At 35.9% G+C, this 26,846-nt stretch overlaps 1 protein-coding gene across 4 annotated transcripts in view; it reads left to right on the top strand.

The window, feature by feature from the left end:
• The window catches only part of JhI-21 (Juvenile hormone Inducible-21), a 59,697-nt gene that overhangs the window by 8,968 nt on the left and 23,883 nt on the right, over positions 1-26,846 (top strand). For 3 of the 4 annotated variants that reach the window (XM_067768403.1, XM_067768405.1, XM_067768404.1), the window contains 3 exons: positions 4,069-4,544; positions 20,523-20,718; positions 26,695-26,797. In XM_067768403.1, the coding sequence (XP_067624504.1) occupies positions 4,288-4,544; positions 20,523-20,718; positions 26,695-26,797 (556 nt within the window). In that variant the 5' untranslated portion in view covers positions 4,069-4,287. Of the gene's footprint in view, positions 1-3,984; positions 4,545-20,522; positions 20,719-26,694; positions 26,798-26,846 lie in introns of all 4 variants that reach the window. The other variant, XM_067768402.1, reaches the window with a different exon arrangement.

Below are 26,846 nucleotides of genomic sequence, written 5' to 3'. Positions count from 1 at the left end.
AGTTTAGTGATACGAACTTAGCAAAAGGGCAAATAAGAGGATTTGCAAGTAAATTCGTTACAATATGAATGATTGTGAATGATAACTAAGTGTGATATCTTATCTGTCAAATGCCTGACAGGATGTTCAATGTGGCTACTTTTTAGCGTTTTGACAGGGTGTTTAATATGGCGGCGCCTATCTTCAGCGGGTGATAGAAAGAGATACAGAATGAGACAGCGATAGTCAAATTCAAATCAGGTGATCCAATCACTTTGGAATTTTGACGTCTATGCAGAAGATATCACACTTAGTTATCATTCACAATGATATGAAGAAGAATTTGACATAAGCTTGTGTTAAACGCATCTATATGAAAAATTTCATTGTGCGGTGGCCTTCACTTATCGGTCGATTAAATCTTAACATAGATCGAATTGGCGTACAATTCTAGCTTCATACCAACACATGAAAAGCTTTGTGCTACGATGTGGTATCGTATGAACTGTAGCCAAGATATGGTATGGAGTTAATATGATCAGATCTGATCAGGAGCCCTATCGTGTTTTATGATCCGTGATCGAAATCAGTTTTTTTAAACCCAAATATCTTTAAAATGGTGAATCGGATTAGTGCATTATTTGAGCGATGGATAATGCGTGCATAGTAGGCCCACAATTTACTATAAAATTTATAAATAGTTGGACAACTTCAAATTTATAGTATGAGTGAAAATGGTTTTCTATACGTGATCGTATAACACGATACTGGCCCAGTTTCGGCGTACACGATTTATTTGGTGTATTCTGAATTATCTGATCATAGGTGGTTTGATATGATCTTATTTGATCTGATATGAAGTTATAAGATATGCACTAAAATGATATCAGTCGGTGCTTCGTAATCTTATTGATCTCATCGGATGTGATGCTTATGATCCCTCGATATGGTTATTTTAACTCATCGCACGTAATGTGATATGATTAAAAGGCCAATTAAACTTCCTGATCCCTAACGCCATAGTCATAACCATATATTTACTTATCCATACCAAAAACCAATTGGTTATGGTATGGTTATGGCGTTAGCGTTATTAATTTAATCGATTACATTCATTTCCATAAGGTTGATTCGATCAGCTGTTTTATCTGGTTATGGATAAGTCACCATTAATTGGCCTTTAAATTTGATGTAATACGTATGTAAATGTTCACAGAGATTTCGTGTAAACTGATTCAGTTGTTGAGAGATATTACTTTATTTCATCTCATAGAGTGCTATGATGGGATATAATATTATGTCATTGTAATATGATGTTACTGAGGTTTGATAACATATTTTATCAAATTGATTCTCTTAATTTTATTATCAAACTTTATCAGATTTGCTCTGCGCAACAAATATATTATGAAATCTCTCCTTAAAAGTAAATAGGATCGAATGACGCAATATGGTGTGATATTTTTGATGATTGTATACAATTTTTAATTAAAATGCCATATGCCAACATCGAAATTTATAAAATTTTAACTGATTTGGTCTGTTGTGATTTGATCGGATATTACAATCACTGGTTTCATATAATACCATGTGACATGAAACGATCGGAACTAAAGTAGTTGATGGCGTGATTTGAAATTATCGCACAGTTGTGGATAGACATATATATAATTTTATTTTAAGATATTCGAAGACGTTTTTGTGGAATGCTGAAGTACCACATTCCTTAGTTAGGTTTCAAAACGGTTCGCTCACATACCACTGTCGTTGGAACGATTTGATATCAAACAGCTACATTAAAACAGTGTTCAATTTTTAAAATAGAAAGCGCCAAGAAACTGAGTACCTACCTACTTCATATGCGCTAATATAATTTTTATTATACTCAGCTGAGTAGAGCTCACAGAGTATATTAATTTTATTCGCATAACGGTACCCTGTAACGGCATAAACTAATCGAGATAGATATAGACTTCTATTTATCAAAATGATCTGGGGGAAAAAAAGAAATTCATTTAGCCATGTCCGTCCGTCCGTAAACACGATAACTTGAGTAAATTTTGATGTATATTGATGAAATTTGGTATGTAGGTTCCTGGGCACTCATCTCAGATCGCTATTTAAAATGAACGAAATCGGACTACAACCTCGCTCACTTTTTCGATATCGAAAATTTCGAAAAACCGATAAAGTGCGATAATTCATTACCAAAGACGGATGAAGCGATGAAACTTGGTACGTGGGTTTACCTTATGACGCAGAATAGAAAATTAAAAAAAAATGTTGGCAATGGGCGTGGCACCGCCCACTTTTAAAATAAAGTAATTTTAAAGTTTTGCAATCTGTAATTTGGCAGTCGTTGAAGATCATGATGAAATATGGAAGGAACGTTACTCCTATTACTATATGTGTGCTAAATAAAAATTTGCAAAATCGGATGTGGAACACGCCCACTTTTTAAAAAAATAATTTAAAATTAAAATTTTAACAAAAAATTTAATATCTTTACAGTATATAAGTAAATTGTGTCAACATTCAACTCCAGTAATGATATGGTGCAACAAAATATAAAAAAAAAGAAAATTTCAAAATGCGCGTGGCTCCGCCCTTTTTCATTAAATTTGTCTAGAATACCTTTAATGCCATAAGTCGAAGAAAAATTTACCAATCCTTTTAAAATTTGGTAAGGGCATAGCTTCTATGACGATAACTATTTTCTGTGTGGTTGAAGTCACGCCCAGTTTTTATACACAGTCCTTCCGCTCGGCCGTTAACACGATAAAAATCGATATATCTTTACTAAACTTAGTTCACGTACTTATCTGAACTCACTTTATCTTGGTATTAAAAATGGGCGAAATCTGACTATGACCACGCCCACTTTTTCGAAATCGAAAATTTCGAAAAATGAAAAAAAGGACGTAGTTCTATACCAAATACGAAAAAAGGGATGAAACATGGTGATTGGATTGGTTTTTTGACGCAAAATATAACTTTAGAAAAAACTTTGCAAAATGGGTGTGACATCTAAGTAGAAGAAAATGAGAAAGTTCTGCAGGGCGAAATCCAAAGCCCTTGGAATCACGACAGGAATACTGTTCGTGGTATTACACATATAAATAAATTAGCGGTACCCGACAGATGATGTTCTCGGTCACCCTGTTCCGATATCTCGAAAAGGCCTTCACATATACAGCTAAGGTTCACTCCGTTTTAAAACCCTCATTAATACATTTAATTTGATACCCATATCGTACAAACACATTCTAGAGTCCACCTTTATGGCGATATCTCGAAAGGGGTCCACCTATAAACTATGGCCCACTCCCTTTTAAACTACTCTTTAATACCTTCCATTTGATACCCATGTCATACAAACACATTCCAGGGTTATCCTAGGTTCATTTTCCTACATGGTGATTTTCTTATTTTGTCTCCAAAGCTCTCAGCTGAGTATGTAATGTTCGGTTACACCCGAACTTAGCCATTCTTCTTTGTTTTTTACGAATACCATTTCTCGCTGAACAGTGGAAGTGTTAGTCTAGTATACAGGCCGGCAGGTATTCAATTTCTCTATTTCTCTACTGAGTCTCAAAATCCCATACGACGAAAATGTACGATACGAACGTTGCAGTTTCGTTAAACTTGGATCTCACTTAAGACCCAAAAAAGGATCGAAATGAAGAAAAAAAAATCCAAAGCACTGCAAAAACTATATCAAAGTGTATGAAACTGGTTTGAAAAATTCAAAATTTATCAAGTCAACTACAAGAATAGAGAGTAGTTGAAATACATCGGTACGTTTGGAACAAGATTCTGATTCTTACCTCTGTGAGAAACTAACTTAAATCCAACTTTTTTTTTGTACCAAGAACGGCAACGATGGTGGGACATTATGCTTTGGTGGGTGTTTGTGTGTTTGCGTCTATGCCTACGTGCTTTCTCATGAGCATATAATAATTACGCCGTGTTTACATTGTTTCGCCATCGCCTATCTGAGTGCAGTTGATGGATAAACTATTCAGTGCGCAATGAGAGCTCCAGTTGAACGGTTGTAAATTGAGCAAATTGTGATAAATTTCATTGCAGCAAAATTTATTACAAAAACGAGGTGGCAGCAATAAAAAAAGCAAAAAGTAGTGAAATGCATTAAAAAATTTTCCAATCATATTTTGCTTGATGACATACTTACAATAACTAAATAATTCGTTTATTTAAATAATACGCGAAAAAGTGTAAATCAAGCGAAAAGTACAAAACTCGCATTTATACATATGTATATAAAAAAAAAAATAGAGTCGCATCAAAATGACTGAACGTTACGCGAATGGTGTGAACACAAGTTTATTGCATCTAAATCAGCCACCTGTTGCTGGAAATGGCGTCTCAGCTGCCGCATCCAATGGCAGTCTCAATGGCAAAGCTGCGTACGGCGATGCTGCTGATGGCGATAAAATCGTATTAAAACGCAAATTGACATTAATAAATGGTGTGGCTATAATTGTTGGTACGATTATTGGATCGGGCATTTTCATAGCGCCAACAGGTGTCTTCAAATATACAGAGTAAGTATTATTATAGCTTTTTTATACTCAGCGTGCTTTGCCCACAGAGTATATTAACTTTGATTGGATAACGCTTGGTTGTACAGGTATAAAGGAATCTAGATAGATATAGACTTGCATATATCAAAATCATCAGTATCGAAAAAAAATTTGATTGAGACATGGCCGTCCGTCCGTCCGTTAACACGATAACTTAAGTAAATATTGAGATATCTTCATCAAATTTGGTACACGAGCTTACCTGGATCCAGAATAGATTGAAAATGATCGAAAGCGGATGATAACGCCCACTTTTTATATATACATATAACATTTTGGAAAACACAAAAACCTGATTATTTAGTAAATAATACACCTAGAATGTTAAAATTGAATGAACAATTTTTTAAATTGGGCGTGGCACCGCCCAATTGTGATAAAATAAATTTTACAAATATTATTAATCATAAAAGAAAATCGTTAAACTTATCGTAACAAAATTCGGCAGAGGTTGCCTTAACTATAAGGAATGCTTTGAATAAAAATTAACGAAATCGGTTAAGGACCACGCCCACTTTTATATAAAAGATTTTTAAAAGGGTCGTGGACGAATAAAATAAGCTATAAAAATAAAAATAAATGTAAGGCGCGATAACCTCCGAAGAGATCTAAGGCCGAGCTTCTCTTCCAATTTGCGTCGTGCTCCTCTTGATTTTCCCTACAAATTGGCCGGACGGGACCTACATGTTTTATGCCGACTCCGAACGGCATCTGCAAGGCAGATGAGTTTTCACTGAGAGCTTTTCATGGCAGAAATACACCCGGAGCGCTTGCCAAACACTGCCGAGGGGCGACCCCGCTTAGAAAAATTTTCTTCTAATTGAAAAACCTTATTTCTAAAATTTTGATGTTGCTTTGCCCGGGATAAAAATAAGCTATATCTTTGCAAAAAGAGCTTTATATCAATGGTATTTCATTTCCCAAGTCGATTTATAACAATAAATAGGAAAAACTTCAAATTTAAAAAAAATGGGCGTGGCACCGCCCCTTTTATGACTGAGCAATTTTCTATGTTTCGGGAGCCATCACTCGAAGAAAAATTAACATATTGTAACGAATTTACTGAAATTCTGCTTATTCCAAATCTTCTGCTAACGTTCGAATCACTAAACTGTTGAATAAATAACTCCAATATTGAATAATGCAAAAATGGTCTTTATTAAACTAACTACATGAAAATAACACTTATACTTCGGAACTGGTAGCTTGCTTAAATCATGCTGATTGGTCGTGTCTCAACTGTTTGGTTTCCTCGTTGGCATATTTCTAGGCGTTTCTATTTTTAGAATTTACTAGATAGTTATCAGCTATAAAATTACCAGCTATAACTACGTTTATAGCTTCTCATATGCGCGTGTATATGTGAGTGATACTTGCACAAATAATTGCCTACTTTTTGGAGTATCTCAGATATATGCATGTGTTTGTGCGTTGCTCTCCGCTGCTTGTATGGACATATGCATAGACATAATGATTGATTTGTTGATGTGCATACAAGTCACTGCTTAGTATTGACTTAGAGATGACAGTATCCCTTAGCGTTGCTAATATTCGTCACAATATCGTAATGAAATTGTGTACACATATTTTCCTTATAGCAGAAAATATTTCTAGTAAAAATGGACGGGATCGGTTAAAGACCACGGCAACTTAGAGATAAGACAAGTTTAAAAGGGTCGTAGACTAGAATAGTTAACAAGCTATAACTTAGCAAAAAATAGTTTTGAATCAATGATATTTCACTTATCAAGTTTTGTTGTAAGATGAAATGGGGAGAAATTTTTTTTAAACGGGGCGGTGTTACGTGTTATGTAGAAAAGTAATTTATCTGAAATGAAATGCATAATTGAAGCTCACGCTGAGTATATAATGTTCGGTTACACCCGAACTTAGACACCTTTACTTGTTATTATTAAGATATGATAAGATTTTTACATTGCATAGTAAAGTTTTCAATTGCTTTTCAAAGATGAAAGACGACAACGATTTCCGTCATGGCTTTGATTTGGCTTTGAAATAAACCTGTTTCGGCGTTGGTTTTCGCTTGTTAAATTTAGTTTGAAAACAAATCGGTTTCAGAATTGTGCCATCCTCAGGGAAATTTTTTGGTCTAAATATAGTTCCACATTGAAACCGTTTTCCACTGTTCAAACTTGATTTGAAAAAAAAAAAAAAATGCTTTAAGTGTTGTTCCATCTTCAGGTCCAGTTTACCTTTTAGAGATGGCACAACAATTGATCTCCAAATAAGAAATTGACGACGATAAGCTCGGCCTAAAGCTCTTCAGAGGAAAATCGCGTCATTTTAAAGGGAGATTGAAAAAAAACCAACAAATTAATAAATGTAATAAAGGACGAAGGCCTTGTAAGAGAACAAACAAAGGTACCCGAAAGTCATGAGTGTGAAGCGATTAATATACCGGCTTTTAGAAATAAGGTTCGAAGATTTTACAAGAAAAATCTACGTATGATAGAAGTTTTAAAAACCAGGTGTGGAAGAATGACAAAAGACGATAGGTGCTTGTAAACGGGAGTTCTTTCTTGAACAATTTGACCAAGCAGAAAATCATCCGTGAGGTAGGACTATAAACTGTACAATAATTGCCTACTTTTTGGAGTATCTCAGATATATGCATGTGTTTGTGCGTTGCTCTCCGCTGCTTGTATGGACATATGCATAGACATAATGATTGATTTGTTGATGTGCATACAAGTCAATGCTTAGTATTGACTTAGAGATGATAGTATCCCTTAGCGTTGCTAATATTCGTCACAATATCGTAATGAAATTGTGTACACATATTTTCCTTATAGCAGAAAATAGTTCTAGTAAAAATGGACGGGATCGGTTAAAGACCACGGCATTTTAGAGATAACTCAAGTTTAAAAGGGTCGTAGACAAGAATAGTTAATAAGCTATAACTTAGCAAGAAATAGTTTTGAATCAATGATATTTCACTTATCAAGTTTTGTTGTAAGATGAAATGGGGAGAAATTTTTTTTAAACGGGGCGGTGTTACGTGTTATGTAGAAAAGTAATTTATTTGAAATGAAATGTATAATTGAAGTTAGTTGTATAGTTGAACTTAGACACCTTTACTTGTTATTATTAAGATATGATAAGATTTTTACATTGCATAGTAAAGTTTTCAATTGCTTTTCAAAGATGAAAGACGACAACGCTTTCCGTCATGGCTTTGATTTGGCTTTGAAATAAACCTGTTTCAGCGTTGGTTTTCGCTTGTTAAATTTAGTTTGAAAACAAATCGGTTTCAGAATTGCGCCATCCTCAGGGAATTTTTTTGGTCTAAATATAGTTCCACATTGAAAGCGTTTTCCACTGTTCAAATTTGATTTGAAAAAAAAAAAAATGCTTTGAGTGTTGTTCCATCTTCAGGTCCAGTTTACCTTTTAGAGATGGCACAACAATTGACATCCAAATTAAATGTAATAAAGGACGAAGGCCTTGTAAGAGAACAAATATAAGAGAACAAATAAAGGTACCCGAAAGTCGTGAGTGTGAAGCGATTAATATACCGGCTTTTAGAAATAAGGTTCGAAGATTTTACCAGAAAAATCTACGTATGATAGAAGTTTTAAAAACCAGGTGGATAGGTCGGAAGAAATTGAGCAGCAGGATATAATAACAGGAACAGCACAGCAGTAGAGAGCGACAACCACGAAGGCACTGGGAAGGCTGCGGGAAAGATTGCTTAGACCCTACCAACCTTCACGCTTTGACATTATCCCAAGTTCGGCATTCTGTATGTGCCCCAGTTTCTATCCCCGCTGTTCGCTTTACAACATATATGAGGTAGGAGTCTGGTGAACTTACTTACCTATGGCTCCAAGCTTGGGGAAAAAGATGGGTGGAGGCGATTGTTGAAAGGTGTATTATGTCAGGAACTCGAAATCAACTGAAAGCTGTTACTTGCGATCCGGGCGTGAATTCTAACAGTGTGCTTAGGAAAGGTGTGCCTTGAATTCGCCACGGGTAGTTGAGGTTGTCAATTGGATTGGAGAAGCTTTAAATTACGCTGGTAGTCCCATAAATGGTTGCACTACGCTATACCTTGAATCCTCCTCCCAGACCGGGTTGTTGTTGTTGTTGTAGCTATAAGGACATTCCCCGAAGGCCTTGGAGAGTGTTATCGATGTTGATGGCCGGATACAGATCCGGTACGTTCCGATAACAATTAGCATTAAGGCACCAGCCCGACCATCACGGGAACGATTTAGTATGACCACATGAAACCTTCAAGGCCATACCGCCCTGCCACCCCATAGATCCGTGAGGAATTTGGGTTCGCTAGAGCATCGGCTCTTAAAGTAACAGGATTCGCCACGGGAAGGTGATATTGACAATTGGGTTGAATAAGCTATATTTTGCGCTAGCAACACCTTGAAAGGGTTGCACTACACAACCCCTTAAATCAATTTGGTATTTTAGTCGCCTCTTAGGACAGGCATACCTGCCGCGGGTACATATATTCTAAGCCTGACCCGCTGGGGGGCCTAGAGCGGGTAATTACCTTAGGTGTCCGCTGGTGGAGGCGTCTATCTGAGATTATTGCCTACAAAGGCTGCAGTTACTGCGGTTAGGAGCCATCATCCTCTCACTGGTCACCATGGACTATACAGTTGCACACTATATAGAGGGTATCCAAATGGAAGGTGGAGATGGAGCAGCATCTGACCGAGTGCAACCAAGCTGCATGAAATATGTGATATTAATTTGCTAGTGTGAAGAGTGACAAAAGACGATAGGTGCTTGTAAACGGGAGTTCTTTCTTGAACAATTTGACCAAGCAGAAAATCATCCGTGAGGTAGGACTATAAACTGGTTCAAAACCGCATGGTTGATGGTAAAAAGTCATTGGCTTGAGAAATATTGATAAAAGACATCATAAGTATGAACTTTCGTAAGCAGGAGCTGCGGTTAAGCTGCACACACACCTGCCTAATAACCGGAAGCTTTAGAAACCCGTGCTTCTGCCGAGGCCAAACAAGCCTTCCACTGCAGCATGGGGCCAATTAGTAAAGTGGCATAGGCTATTAATAGATCGTGTTGAGTCGCATCGAGAAAGCAGGTGAGGTGGCAGAAAACTAGTTTGAGTTTCGACAAGATCGTTACACAACTGATGCAGTTAGATGAGTGCAAGATAGAACCGCTCAAGTCTTTTTAGGAAAGCGCTGGGAAGGCGGCACAATTTGGTGTTGCCTATAAGCCACCCTAGATGTAAAAATGTGCTTAACTCGACAAGGTAGCGTAGAGTTCCAAAGCATTGCGATTCCAGAGTAGTCTCCGACAATTTCAATGAGAGGGAACTTATTTGTGTAACCGTCTCCATCGGGATATATAACTGGGCGCTCGCGCGCTATTGGTCAGCTTCCATGTATGTTCGTTGTGCCGCGTTAAGATAGTGTGCTTTTTGGTGAAGGGGGGGGGGGGGGGAGACTTCTTACTACTGATGAACCTGATAGCGCAATAGAAACAGTTTATGGGATATGGGACATTCGCACAACGTAGCCTGAAGAAATCTCCTATATCCAATAACGATGTTTCTCCACACCGGTTGGATAGCATTGATTATAGAACTTTTTCATAACTCGTATTGAATCGATTGAAATTTGCATTAAGATAATCATCATCATACTCTTTAAACGTAGCTGAGTTATGAAAGCAAAAACTTAATTAAAATCAGCGAACGATAAATTCCATTCTAGCTAGGCAGGCGTCTTTCACTACCATTAATGGGTAGCGATTGCCAATTTGTCGCTTTTTAAAAATTCCAATAAATTAATTTAATTGACAATTAAAGATAATTAAAGAACGAAATCCTCAAATCTCTTGCCGGCAGCACTTGTGGTAAAGAGACGTTCACTACCACGTACAAAGCAATTGGCCGGCCGCTTGCATACTACGCGTCTCCGATATGTTCGCCGAGTCTAAAGGTTACTCACTGGAAGAAAATACAGGCCTGTTTAAACACCGCCCTCAGAACCGATGCGGGCTATCTTCTTTTGTCCCCAGAGCACCACCTACATAGTGAGGCAAGAGTGGGGGGATAAATGAAGTGCTGAACAAACAGTTTCTGTTTAATACACAGAAACCTGGGCATCGCAACAGACATCTAATTAAAGGATCCCGCCCCTCGGTCTTAAGAATTCATCCCCGCAAGCATTATGAGGAAATACGGCACCTGATATTTAAATCATATGTAGAAGAAGAACACAAAAAGGTCCTCAGTGATATCTTCAAAAAGACATCGAACCTCTGTGCCAGGAATTTCCCGGCGAACCCCGTTCTTAAAGCTAAAACCCTGAGCTCGCCGAAGGGGAAGCGATCTCCCTATGGGGACGCGCTTCACACTAGCTCTATTTGAACTGGATACTGCAACACCAACCATCTTTTCAATTGCAATGTGGAACCAACGCCTCTAACACCCCTTTCTGTGTGGTCCACACCTGTTGAAACTGCAGGTTTCTTTGGACTCCCGTTAGAGGAAATTGATGACAATTTGTAATATGTCGCACCTATTGGACTGTTACAACAACAACAATCAATTGAAATGTGACAGTGCAAAGTACGTAAGTTACATTTCCAATGGACTTAAAGAAATTGCATACAACCAAACAATTCAGTCCTTAATGTAAATACATTGTAATTGGTTTGAAGAAGCGATTTCGATAAAAATGACTATAGAACTCTATGCTATATAGGAATAGTTGTGTATTCAGGTGATATCGTAGCTCACAGGTCCCGTATAGTAACAGGTGAGAGTTCGTGTATCCTCTCTGATACTCTCGTTGTAAACAATTTGGGTTGTAATTGCCCTGGGCAGTCAATCCAGGGTTGTCTGATCTGCTTTGTTTCAAAATTACTTATGGTTTCCCTAGTGTGTGCCTTTCGGGGTCCACAGTAGGGCCTTGGGTCACATATGTTGCTATAGCACCCTGCTTGGCTAGGTTGTCTCCCTGTTCATTACCTTCATGTTCCTGATAACCGCTAACCCATCCTAACAAAACCTTATTTTTGGCTCCCACATCATTTAGAACTACAACGCAATCATCCACTAGCTTAAAATTAGTTGTGTAAAACTGCAAGGCACACAAGGCTGCCTGGCTGTCTAACATAATGAGGATACTCCTCGAGGATAAGCCTCTCCGTAGACAATAGAGTCGAAGTGCAGGCGAAGATAGGTCTTGTTGATTTGTTTAATGTAGCATTACATGTGAGGGTGTAACTCTAGGTAGTGTAGTTAGTAACAGCACAAATCATAGTCTCTTTGGTTCATATTGTCAAGATTGGGGCTATGATTGCTAGCACTGGTAAGCGTGATTGCGATTGAGACCCAAAAGCCGTCAGTTTGCCAGGGACGGAAATTTCTCTTATACGCTTGGAAGTGTTCCTTCAGTCGATGTGACAAAATCGCAGGTACTCAAATATTTACCAACTCTAAAGATGGGCGAAAGGAATGATATCCCTCGAATGTTTTATACGATCAGAAACCACTGTTATCTCAATTTGTCTACCGGCACAGCTGGTTATAATACAAATCCAAAACCATCGAACCCAAATAAAACATTTTCAACTAATTTAAACGGTAAATTTTATTACTTTAAAAAACTTTTTTTTAAGTGGAAAAGTGCTTGTTTTTTATTTATTGTATGCATATCAATACTTTCCTATCTTCCTAATGTGCAAATTTTCTGTCAATCATTATTTGCTGAAACTGTGCAAATGTATATAAAAATATACTATATATACATCCCAACAAGCATTTCCTTAAACGTTTTTAAAAATAATTTAAAGTGAATTAGCTTGAACAAACGATATATAAACGTTTTCAAAATTTTACTTATTTTAAGTTTTTTAATAAAGTAAATTTTTGCTGAAGTAAACAAAGTATGAGCTGGCTGCTTTTGGTGTTGAAATAATACCAATTTTGTAAATTTTTTTCTAACATACTTTTTTTCGTTTCAAAAAACAAACGAATATCCAAATAAAAACTTATTACTTCCTAACACAGCTGTGTCCGGTGATTATTAAACATGTCGTTGCTAAATAAATGTTCGATGGCTATGTGATCGTCCATTGGAGAATGCATCACTTGTATTTTGAAAAATTTTATTTATTAAACTTAATTTTGCATTTTCAATTGGGCATGCCTTAATTTTTCATTTGAAGAACGAAATAGCGTAATGTACAATGTACAATATTGATATTAGCCGTGTTTTTTTTTTACACGCGTATGCGTGAAAAAAAACGCCTATGCTCGCTCAGATAATGCTTAGAAGACCCATCTAGCGGCTGTGGTTAAACAACTAGCTACAGCAACAGGGTGTTCCGGAAAGCGGAGACACAACGCTCTGATGGCCATAGGGTATAACATATAGCTGAATCAGTTGCGATGAATTGTGGACATACATAGAATACATAGAATTAGTGTAGAAGGTGAAACAAAGACACATATTTCAGTTACATCTGAGTATAATGCGTATTGAAATTTAGTAGGACAAATTTTATACGCAGCAATTTCAGAGGTGTATTTAAAGTTTGTCGCTTAGCAGTCCATATAAAGTTTAAGCTTAAACGGATATACGCGTGTTAAAAAACACGGCTTTTGTTGAAATATACATATCTTTAGTTCCTTTTTACAAAAATTTAACGACAACCTTGAGATTTTGTCTCCTTCTCTCGTTGTATATCTGTACTGTAATGTTTGACAGGCTGCACAGTTCAGTGGTAGTGATATAGAATTATTACATATATGATTGTATGTGAGCTGCACTTTTTAACGAACATTTTTGTTGAAGCGCTTCCAGGGCCGGATTACCTCAACGGAGCCCTAGGCAACCATCAATTTGGGGCCCTTTTTTCACGTCCGTTGCCTTCTTTTTTCGATTAAAAATACAAACTTATATCTTTCATGAAATTTTTATTGTCACAATATAATAATATCAATAAAATTACTATCTAGATTTTAAACATGTCGTTTTATACATTTGTTTTCAGCAAATTTATCAATTATATCATCAATATCGATTTTGTTCAATAAATCTGTTGTAGCTCTTTCAGCAGCTTTGATTCTTTTTAATTGCGAGAAGGATCGTTCGGCAGAACAATTTGGGATCATTAATGTTAAAAAAACCGCAGAGCTATTTCTGTCTTAGGAAGTAGTACAACGGCTAATTGATCTTACATTAGAATTTTATACAAATAACTATGAATTTTTTGTGCATCAGTGTATCTGGAGTTCACGTAACTTTGGAATTGTTTCATTTCAATGAATAATTCTTCCAAATCTCTAGAATAAAAAATAACTAAGTTATGAATTTATAGCTTCGTGGAGGTCTCCATCACTTAGAGAAAAGTTGATGAGAAATGCAAATCTCTCTGAAACTTCCATATACACTTTCGCACGTCGCACAGTGGCGCCTCTGCCGTTAAAGCATGGCAAAAATCAAAAAAATCATGAAAGCGTTCGCTAAATCTAATATATGTTTCTAATAGAGAATTTTGCAGGGATCAAGAATATACAACTGTTTGTTCACAGAAAATTACAGTTTACCAGGTAGAGCCGCTCAAAGTTGCCCAATTTTCAACATTGGGAAAAATTTGAATTTTTTCTTCTTTTTCGTTGTATTTAAAATGGTTTTGTGAGTAAATAAGGCGGCCGGTTGTCGTTTTCTTGTATAGCAATTAAAGATAATTTAATTTATGATTGAAGCAAGTAAAAAATTGTTTTTTTTTGTTAAAAGTTGGCGGATATACCTGTTTTTCGAAATGCCTATTTTTAGGCCCTTTTTAAAACTTTGATGGAAAATAAAAAAAAATGTTAAAATATGTGCTCCGTCAAATTAACAGTAGTTATTTGTGAAATATTCAGTTACCTAAATTCATAAAGTCTACCTGCGTCCAGCTGCAACTTCACTTTATGCATCAAATAAAGTTAAACAACCTTGGGCATAAATACGCGCCTGAGCAGGTATATATAATTCAGTACGGCCGTAAGGTCGTTTTTGTTATTGGAACTTGTTAACAACATACATTTTTATACCTTTCATGAAAATGAAATGGTATATTAATTTCGTCACGAAACCGAAAATTGTAAGTCCTTAAAGGAAGATAGATAGACCCACCATTAAGTATACCGAAATAATCAGGTTGAAGAGCTGAGTTGATTTAGCCATGTCCGTCTGTCCGTCTGTCCGTCTGTCTGTTTGTATGCAAACTAGTCCCTCAATTTTTGAGATATCTTGATAAAATTTGGTGAGCGGGTGTATTTGGGTGTCCGATTAGACATTTGTCGGAACCGACCGGATCGGACCACTATAGCATATATCCTCCATACAACCGATTTTTCAGAAAAAGAGGATTTTTGTAATATCTTACCCAATTTAACAGATTGAAGCTTCAAACTTCACTATATACTTTCGTATATTCCACATATTGTTGCCTGAAAAAATTGATGAGATCGGTCGTATATATAGTATATATCCCCCACAACCGATTGTTCAGATAAGGAACTTTTCGTAATTACTGCCCTATTTTAAGAGCTAGAGGCTTCAAATTTCAACGAATGCTTACGTATATAGCATATATTGTTGTCTGAAAAAATCATAAAGATCGGTGGTATATATAGTATATATATGGTGGTATATATAGTATATATATGGTGGTATATATAGTATATATATGGTGGTATATATAGTATATATATATAGTATATATATATATTTTCGCAAATTTTAGCCCCATTTTAACAGCTAGAAGCTTCAAATTTCACCGAATACTTACGTATATAGCATATATTGTTGTCTGAAAAAATCATAGAGATCAGTTGTATATATAGTATATATCTCATACAACCGATTGTTCAGATAAGAAACTTTTCGCAATTTCTACCCCATTTTAACAGCTATAAGCTTCAAATTTCACCGATTGCTTACGTATATAGCATATATTGTTGTCTGAAAAAATCATAGAGATCGGTTGTATATATAGTATATATCTCATACAACCGATTGTTCAGATAAGAAACTTCGCAATTTCTACCCCATTTTAACAGCTATAAGCTTCAAATTTCACCGATTGCTTACGTATATAGTATGTATTGTTGTGTCAAAAAATCATAGAGATCGGTGATATATATAATATATATATGATGGTATATATAGTATATATATATAGTATACATATATTTTTTTTGCGATTTCGGCCCCATTTTAACAGCTAGAAGCTTCAAATTTCACCAAATGCTTACGTGTATAGCATATATTGATGTCTGAAAAAATCATTGAGATCGGTGATATACATAGTATATATCTCATACAACCGATTGTTCAGATAAGAAACTTTGCGCAATTTCTGCCCCGTTTTAACAGCTAGAAGCTTCAAATTTCACAAAATGCTTACGTATATAGCATATATTGTTGTCTGAAAAAATCGTAGAGATCGGTGGGTTATATATTATATACTTCATAAAACTGTCATTTTTGCCCCTTTTTTACGGCTAGAAGCTTCAAAATTCATCAAATTTCATCAAATAATTACGTTTACGTCATATATACAAAAAATGTGAAGCTTTGCATCCTCACACAGATTACCTACCTATTTTTTATTTTTTATTTATCTTAAAAATCGTTTAGATATGTTCAAATTTCACCAAATGATTACGTATATAGCATATATTGTTGTCTGAAAAAATCATAGAGATCGGTGGTATATATATTATATACCCGATATAAACTCTAATTTTTGCCCCCTTTTTACGGCTAGAAGCTTCAAAATTCATCAAATAGTTACGTTTACGTCATATATTGTTGAAATACGTGATTCGTAGTCATAGTTTTTACACGCAGACCACAAAAAACCTGAAACTTTGCATCCTCACACAAAGTACCTACCTGTTTTTTATTTTATATTTATCTTAAAAATCGTTAAGGTATTTTGATCTGTTCACTATATATTTCTTATCTTATACATCCGATTATTCGGAGATTACGAACGGGATAAGATTATTGTTCGGCCCCATTCATGAAAGGTATGAAGTCTTCGGCACAGCTGAAGACAGTCCCGTTCTTACTTGTTTTTAGTTACGAATTGTATACCTGAAATTCGTTTTAATAATTTTAGTAGGTATATAAAGCTATCCATCATACAATGCACATTATAATTCGTCTTTCGGTGATTAAGGAACTAAGTATTCTGTTTACTTAAATAAAGTGAATAGTATTTTTAAATATAGTTCACAGTTTAATATTTAGTCAGATACACTCGAAGCCAATTCTAATATGTATCTAAAAAACTCGAAACTATTTGCGGTGTTTAAATCTACAAAGTCAAGACGAGACTTCGTTTAGGCTATTATGAGAGAATTGGCGAGTGAAAAAAGCATTAAAGAAAAGGAAGGCCTGGAAGAAAAAATTGGTTTACAATACATTATGATAGAAAGAAAATGGAAGGACGTCTATCGTAGCAATTCAAAATTTCTAAGTAAACATGAAAAGTGGCTAGCTGACAAAACTTTTTTGGACGAAGAAACGCCTAGCACGTCAACCAATCCAACTAGAGCGAGACCAACAAAACCCATAGAAGAGTGTTCTACCTACACAAGGAAAAGGAAGTTGTCTGATACCACAAAAGCTATGGCCACGACTCATCTTTCAAAAGTACTGGCTATTAAATATAAAAAAGACGAAGAAAACGTGAAGTCTCATATAACAGAAGCAGTTTCGGTAGCAAGTCCAGTGCGACTGATGAGGATCAAAAACAGCATTCCCACACCACCAAATGCGCTACCTAGGAAATGCACTCCCGAAGAAGCTTTGGCGCTGTTTATAGATCTCGGTTTAACGAGGAAAAAATATATTATATTGCGTAAGTCATTATTGCAACGTAATGCCGATATTTTACCTGGATACAAAAAAATTACTCAAGCCAAGAAAGAAGCAGTTCCGCTAAGTCCCAAAATAACCGAAGTATCAGCTGAAATTGAGCTACAAAACCTAATGGATCATACGTCTACACGACTCCTTCAAAGTTTTACTGAAGAAAAGTTGAAATCACTGCCAAAGGAGTTAGCATTGATAACTAAGTGGGGCTGTGATCATCAGGACAAAGCGCGTATAAACAAAGAATAAATGTAGACGATGAGACAATTACAGATAGTAATATGATTATGGCTTCTATTGTTCTATCACGACTAAAAGATGAAGCTTCAGAATATTGGAAAAATCCACGTCCGTCATCAACTATATTGTGCCGTCCGATATTATTTAAATACAAGAAGGAGTTTTCGGAACTTATAAAAGCTACAGTGAGTGATATACAAAATCAAATTGCCAAATTAGAACCAACAATAATTGAAATTGAAGAGGGGAATGTCATTACAATAAAGCATGATTTTCTTCTAACAATGGTCGATGGAAAAGTTTTGAACTTAATAACAAATACGACATCTACAATGAAATGACCTATTTGTAAGAAGAGCCAAAAGGACTTTGAAAATCTTGATGATTCAATAACTGACGAACTAAATTATGAGTATGGAATAACTCCTTTGCACGCTAGGATAAGATGTATGGAATTTGTTTTGAAGCTCGCTTATACACTACCACAACAAGGAGAAGTTTTCGACGACAATACAACATGTAAAGAGAAACAAAACAGGAGAAAAAAAAATAATTCAGGATGCATTCTATAAAGAGATTGGGCTTAGAGTTGACTGTCCAAAGTATGGATACGGAAATACAAATGATGGTAACTCCTCAAGAAGATTTTTTGAAAACGATGAAGTGATTGCTCGCATAACAGGAGTTGATAGAGATATTGTGAAAAGATTGGGAGTAATTTTAAATATTTTAAACTGCCATGAACCAGTTAATGGACCCAAATTTGGAGAATATGCATCTAAAACTACAGAGTTGCTGCATCAAAAGTATCCTGAGAAGAAACTTACATCAACGGTACATAAAATTTTAGCACATAGAAAAGATCTAATAGAGTATCAGTGCTTACCATTAGGAGAATTGTCTGAAGAAGCTCAAGAATCTAAGAACAAGGACTACAAAAGATATAGATGTACGAACACCTGCAAAGTATGACGAGTTAGACAAAACGAAGACATTTTCAACATGTTAGCTATCTCTTCTGATCCAGTCATATCATCTATGGGGTATGTAAGAACACAAAAAGATTTTACAGATGTATAGCTCAGAAATGGTTGCTTTGTTAGATATATGTTCCAGTGACGATGACTATGTTAAGATAAAATAAGTTTCTCACTTCTTATCACAACAATGAAAAAGAGATTTACTAATCAATTTTTTTACTTTATTGAAAAATAAGATATCTATGTACAAGTTAATTTTTTATTTCAAATAAAAGAATTAATTAATTTAGTAATTTATAAATATATACTTTTCGTTATTGCATTTCTCTAAAGTTTATCAAAGTTATTTTAAAGCTTAGGCATTTCGCCTTCAAACGAGTATTAAATTTTTATAAAAATCAATACGTCTATCGAGTTTGGTACAAATTGGTAAAGCGGTTACTAAGATCAAACTTTTTAGCATAAATGGGCAGTGCCACTCCCCTTTTCCAAATTTCGTTGGCTGTTTAATCTTTAGCTCAAATAAAATTTCATTGAACCACTTTCAATAACTTTTAGTTATTAATAAAATACATATTTGGCTTGTAAATTAAAAAAAAAAAAAACATGTAAAATTTTACGATGCATTTTGAAGCACCTTGTTATTGTGGCACCAAAAACGGACATTTGAGTTTTATAAGAGTATTGCCATTTAAAAGAAACAATACGTCTATCGATTTTGGTAGTTATTGATTACGTGACTACTCTTGGATAACTTTTTATCATAAGTGGGCAGTGCCACGCTATCTTATCAAAATCATTAGTTTATCTTATTTAGTGCTTAAATACGTCATTAAAAATTTTCGACTGTGACGAATTTTTTTGAAGCACCCTGTATCTGTGACATTCTGAGCTTTCACACAATAAAACTTCATATAATTAGCTTTCATTTGCATTTTAAATTTTTAAAATATCTTATTTGGTTCAAAAGTTATGATTTTTGCAAAGAAAAAACTCAAAAGGCGCCACTGTGCGTCGTTTGATTTTACTGTGAAGATTGTCGATGATTTCGAGGAAACCTTTTATCCTAACATCATCACGAGGCGAAAATTCTACTTCTAGAGTATTTCCGTCATTAGGTTGTTTTTTTCTACGACGAGTACGTTTTACGACTTCTGTATAACCTACACCAGTCAATAACTGTTTTGTTTTTTTCTAGAAATCATTGAACTTTTCACGGAATGAAACTAAACTCTCTTCTAACGATCCGTACAAAAAAGCGCACGTTTGCAAATCTGCTTTTTCAGTTTGCAATGACTTACTCACGGAACGCATAGCAATCAAAATAGAGTTGAAGGCTTCTACACCCTCTTTTCCAAAAATAACCGAAATTTTTCAAAATAAAAACAACCAGTGTATATTTTGAGATAATTTTTTTTATTATTCAATATACTCTCCTTTCACTTCGATACACTTCTTTGCACGCTCATACAATTTGTCAAATGAGTCGGAAATGTCCTTTTTAGGAACCTTGTTTAGTTCGTCGGTCGTCGCCTTTTGAATGCGGTCAATTGAGTTTTATTTATTTGAGTAAACTTTATTTTCAGTTCAGATTATATTTTTCTTTCACTGTCTAGAATTTTATGTTTGTAAGAAAATTTTAGCAACTGCCTATTCTGCCTACTTGTTAATCCGGCACTGAGCGTTTCCATTGAAATGCGCCCGCAATACCCAACTACGAGCACGCGTATCATCTTAACTCGAATTAATTTTTTTGCTCACAATTTCAATTTATTTTTAATTGGTTGTACATATATTTTATTGATTTATTAACATTTCAGATCGGTGGGCTCGTCTCTGCTTATTTGGACTGCTTGCGGTGTACTCTCAACGATCGGTGCACTTTGTTATGCTGAATTGGGTACGAGTATTACACGATCGGGTGGTGATTATGCATATTTGTTGGTGGCATTTGGACCGTTAGTCGGTTTTTTGAGATTATGGCAGGCATTGCTAATTATAAGACCAACAACACAGGTTGGTTGAATATAATCTTATTTTTGACTGTTTGCAAACAATTTTCCGTCATCCTTTGGTAATCAAAATTTACGAGGGAGAACATAAAATCGTTTTGAAATAATTTATCCTATCGAAAAAAAACTACTAGGTATCAAAGAGGAATTTTTTTTGCTATTCGTTCTTAGCCCGAGCTCAATCAAGTCAATTTATTTTCTTCCTTCACGATTACTGACATCAGTAGAAAACACCAGCTAGTCCGAATCTTTCTACATAGTGGGTGCGAGCTTTCCTTTCCTCTGCTGCCATAAGCGGGTGTTGAAATACTGGTGAGCCGTATACTGATGCTCAGTGATCACGATGTTGTCGTAGTTGTCTCTGGGATGCCGCAAAGTGTAGTAGCGTGAATTTTTATTACAGATCAAGGCAAACACCTTTCATTCTTCTGGTTTATTTAATGTTAGGTGGCAGTGTTCACTTCAAATATTCTCTGGGGAAGATACAAGAAAAATTTCTTTAGCTCGTTCATCGTCGTAGACTCATCTAAGTTAAATATCGGCATCGCACCAGCTCCTCTAGTGCAGGGTAAACAGTCACTATGCCTTCAACATCTGTTCACAATCGCAAGGTTATAATGAGGCCCGGGCAGTGGCATGAAAACCGGGATTCATTTCAAATGGACACCGAGCAGCTTTGATTTTCCTGAATATAGGATCTCTTCCGTATTGCCCAAAGAAATGTTAGAAATTACTTCTCTGTTCAGTAGTAACTAATATTCAAAACCAAAATCACTCACATCCATCGACAGACTTAACCTCTTTGTAGCCTCTGAGCAGGCAAGCAAGAGTGTAGTTTTTTTGTTTATTGGCTTTAAGTTTTGACGCTGATTGGATTAATGTCAAAACAAAAAAAAAAAAAAAAAACGGATCGCCTGCACTCGCTTACTCATACCTTTTATGGTCTGGGAGAACGTTGAAATTTTTCCTTTTGAAGCCCCTAGACATTTCTAGAATCTTCGTTTTAATTTTTATTAGACTTTTATAAATTTTTTCCCATTATTTTTTTTTCCTGGTTTGGGAATTGAATCTTTCAATTCCAATAAATGGCAAGAGGACCTTTAAATTGCTTCTTAAATCGCCAGGTTAACAAACGTATAAGGCAGGGATGCACCTTAACGTTAAGCTAATCGTTTATCAAAAAATTTCCACCGTTTCCGTTGAAACACTTCGAAATATTATCGATAAAGAAATTATCAAAATAAATTGTATCTCGTTTTTAACCGAAACGAAAAGCTTTCGTTAACGTTAAAAACGTTAACAAAAACGTGATACTTTATGTTTGAATTGTGCTGGCAATGCTACAGCCATGGTGAAGCCGTAAGGTGGCAACAACGAGCGCACATACACACACAAACTCTATGTAATTTGTTTGTGTAATTCGTTGGTGGTAATGTCAAAAATACTCTGAGAAATGTTCGTACTGTCAAAATTCAAGAGAAAAGTTGCAATCAGCTTGGCTAATGCTTTCACCTTTAATGACTCCGCCATCAATCAGCTTTGCCAGCATAGTTTGAAATTAATAATCAACATAAACGATTTGATTTCGTTTTGATATGGCAGAAAACGAAACGAAATCATTTCGTTAATTTGACGATCTTAACGTTAATAAACGAAACGAAATGAGTTCGTTTCGTTTATTAACGTTGATTATCGTAACGAAATGATATCGTTTCGTTGGTTAAGCATGCCTGGTATAAGGGTAATATACTTGCAACATTTAGACGTGCATAAGCAGCTAACATATGTCGCAAAGTAAAAACCCGTAGCACAAATTTTCTCCTTGTAATTGCTAAATATATGGCTTGTTGCCATGTGCTTTTTCAAAATTTGCAATTCATCGTGAATTATATTTTTATGTATGTATCATAATTTCACTCCCATCCAGCAAGTGGTACCCCCATCATGCCCAAGCCAGTGGCTTCAGACATCCTCCCATTGTAATAGCAATGTTAAATTTGTTTAAATAATTCAGCTTTTTGGGTAATTCCAAGTGGTGACTTGTTTTCTTTATGTAGATTATTAATATTTTAATCATAAAGTTGCACTTCCAATCGTAGAAATTTGTTTAATTGTAAAGTTGAAATCAGGTTAGACAAGGTATTGTAATGCGCTTGTTATAGTTGTTCTGCTATGCTTATTTGCTAATATTTACACTGCAATGCGCTTGCTATAGTTATTATTTTATGCTTTTTTTGCCAGTAATTCCTTAAATCTAGTTCATTCAATTGTTGATTTTAGTCCAATTGGGGTAATTATTTTTCGTTTATTTTATTTTTGTAAAAGTATTTTCGTCTTGTCGGGTGTTATATTTTATTTTTATTCTGGTTGTGTGTACGTGACTGTGTACATTAGTATATAATAAGGATATTTTCAATCCCGTTATTATTCTTTTTGCAATAATTTGCAGTTAGATGTATGCAATGACACTGCATAGTATGTAAATCGAGCATGCTTTTTCAGCATCAATTATATACACTCCGTTAAATTGTCCCGTTTATTTTCGAGAATTTTATTTTCATTAGTATGTATGTATATGAACATTTATTTTCAGTGGCCTGTTGCCAAGTGTCTTTCACGACCCGTTACGATCATTTATGTATGTATTTAAAGCGAATTGGCTTTTATGGCGCCACGCCAGTTATTAAATATGTACGAGTTTTTGATTCCTGTTAGGAGCACAAGAAACCACCCCAACTCCTGGTCAGGGAGGCAACGCATCCCCTAACTCCGCCAAAACGCCCGAGGGATGCACAGAAGCCAACCTTGTGGCCTATTTTAATTTTTCACTCAACGCAAAAAGCCCGAAAATTGACGTTGAGTAGAGGATGACCCGAACGACCGCTCGCGCGAAAAGACAAGACCGGAATGTTTTTTCCCATTACTTTCTATGGGTTGTTTATACAGTTGTGATTAGTGGGGAGATGGAAGTTTTATAGTGATGTGATGTTGTATAGGTGTGGGGTGCAGTTATTGAGTTTTTTGGCATTCTATCAATTGTTGTTGTCTCTCAATTTTTGGAATTTGCTGTGAATTTTCCAGTAAATAAAGTACGTATATTAAATTGACAAAGAATGCTTGTCATAGTGACAGTAGCAGGTCATTTCATACCTTTAATCGCGGTACATACTTAATGCTTATATGTTTATAAGGGTGGGCCAAAACATTTTTTTCTATTGGTATAGTGAATATATTGTCCAGAATGTAAAAAATCTAGCCTGTAAATTTAATGTTCAAACGTGCCCGATCAGGACTTTAGTTTTCCCATACAAATCTTATGGGGAATCTCATACAATTTAAAGTTGAACCTTAATCTCAAATAACTAATAAACGAATCAAGTTAGCAAAAAATCTTTTTTCTGTCAAAGTATAAAAAAATTGGACCTGCTATCAAAAAATGTAAAAAAATAGTTTTTCTTCCCCCACCCTATTATATATACTTACATACATACATATGAATATGTAAGCAATTCAAAATATTTCATACTAATAAAATATTAGAAAAACGTTAAAAAACTAGTTCTTTATTGAGCAAATTTGTTATATCATATCGGTTGCTAACCGCAAAGTACACTCATGTGATATATTTCTCTATTTCGGAAGCCCTACAAAGCACCATTGCACAGTATGACATGAGCAATTTCGGCTTAAGCCACAAGCTGAACTCATTCGTTATTTTTTTTAATAATAAAATTACCTTTACTGAATTATTTTTGCTGTTATTTGAGACAATCCGCCACATTGGGCTTGAAATTAGTATGCGTTTTTAAATTGCAGTGACATATAAAGAATAACTTTATTTGAACTGGGCGAAACGCATGGTTAGGTTAGGTTGAACTGGCCGGTCAATAAAGAATTTGTTTGACCAGAATTTGTTTGACGACCAAACGGAAGAACCCTAATCAGGTGCCAGGACATACATACATATGTTATAGAATAACTCCGTCCTCTCGGCAAATACTAGCAGTTTTCTAGGACCCAGCTTAATTGCTGCCTCGAGATCTGGCAACACTACCGCCCCTAATAGCTTGAGCCTTGACCTGGCGAGCGCAGGACACGAACCCAGAACGTGCTTTTTTCCTGCAGCTCACACTTCCTGCACTAGATGTTACTGACGAGACCTAACTTATAAGCATGTGACGCCAGAAGGCACTGTCCAGTCAGTATTCCCATTGTGAGCCTTAAGTCTTCTCTCTTCAGATATATGAGCCACTTTGTGAGTGTAATATCTTAGAAATTTTGCAGCCCCGCGCTTTTGTCCACGCCTTTCCTGCTTGATGGACCATATGCAACCCCTGTCTCCTTTTGATTTCGCCCAAACGGATTGGGACGTCTTTCGCCGACTTAGCGAGAGTTGCACCCTCCTTTGACAACTTATCGGCCTGTTCGTTACCTTCTATCCCTTTATGACCGGGAACCTAGTAAAGATATATGGTCCGGTCTAAGCGAAGTTTTTCCAATGCTTCTTTGCATTCCAGAACTCTTCTTTATGAAGTACTGTGTGAGATTATTGCCTTTATCGCAGGCTGACTATCGATATATGTATATATTGACGCGACTGCAGCCGGGAACCTAGTAAAGATATATGGTCCGGCCTAAGCGAAGTTTTTCCAATGCTTCTTTGCATTCCAGAACTCTTCTTTATGAAGTACTGTGTGAGATTATTGCCTTTATCGCAGCCTGACTATCGATATATGTATATATTGACGCGGCTGCAGCTTAAGCACGCTTCCCCCAGAATTTCTGCTGCTTTCTTCACTGCTATAATTTCCACCTGAAAACACTGCAGTAATCTGGCAGCCTGTAGGATCTAGTTATTTCTGGGTCGACACAGTAAACAGCAGACCCAACCCCTTCCATTAATTGGGAACCATACGTATACACGTGTATAGTATGTTCCCCATTGCTGCAGCCTGGCACCAACCCTCCGGCTCAATTGTGGCCCCAATATCTCTTTCGAAGCTCAGGCGCGGGTTTACCATACTTACTGCTTCGGGATCTGATAGTGGTGTCTTCCTTAGGTGAAGAAGTCATAATCTATCGAACGCTGGATATAAAAACATAATGTGCTCTATTGTTTCTTCCTGCAGGCAGCGCTTTTCCAACTGCTGTCACTAACACGACCTTATTTACAAGCAGGTTTCCATGATAGTACACGCAATATTCGCCTATAGTAACCTCTTTTTAAAGCGGCCCTTATTGACCTCAAAAAGCTAGAGTACTGTACTAGGTGATAAGCTCTAAAGTGGTGCCGTTGCCCCGTTAAAGAGATGGAACGACGTAGAAATTAGTTATAAGAAGTACGAGCCGGACCCGTGCGCATCTTGCGCAACCAATATAAAAGTCTCTTATCAAATATCAACAGAAATTAGCTGTTCTATCAACCAATTCCATCGGGTGTATGGTAGCAACTGTCGGCAATGCAGTGCAAATATTCACAATAGTGCCATAGTACAAATAGATTTATTTGTGTGCTCACAATCGTTTATTTTTAACAAATTATTTGAATAAAATATAGCTAAACAAAAGCGCTAAGACCAAAATTTACCAAAGCTCGCTAATAGCCCGAATCTCCATCTTTACAACCAAAACTTTATTTATAGATTTTGATCACAAATAAGTGCGAAAAAGGGACCCGTACATAAAAACAGCAATTAGAAATAATATATGATTTTCCGAGATTATCGAGAAAGTACCTTGATGTGCTGATACACCCTCCCACAACTATTGGGAAACTACAATAACAACAACTTCCTCCGGCAGAAATTGTGTTAGCTCACTAAGCAACCGCTAAAGCGACTACCGCTGGGTTATATTTTAAACGATTTCCTCCCTCGATCTAACAAATGTCCTCCCAAGCCTTTAGATTTTCTTTCTTGCTTCATTTTAATTCATTTTTGTGTTCCTCGCAATATTTATTTTCTTGTATACATATTTCCAGACTATTGTCGCCTTGACATTCGCGCAATACGCTGCCAAACCATTCTTCGAAGAATGTTCTCCTCCAGATTCGGCTGTAAAAATTTTAGCAGCGATTTGCTTGTGTAAGTATCGTAAGAGTTTTACACCCGCGCCACAAATGATTTGTTTACT

Source organism: Eurosta solidaginis, chromosome 2, assembly GCF_040869045.1.
Source record: "Eurosta solidaginis isolate ZX-2024a chromosome 2, ASM4086904v1, whole genome shotgun sequence".
Lineage (NCBI taxonomy): Eukaryota > Metazoa > Arthropoda > Insecta > Diptera > Tephritidae > Eurosta > Eurosta solidaginis.
This window is presented reverse-complemented; position numbering and strand designations above follow the sequence as displayed.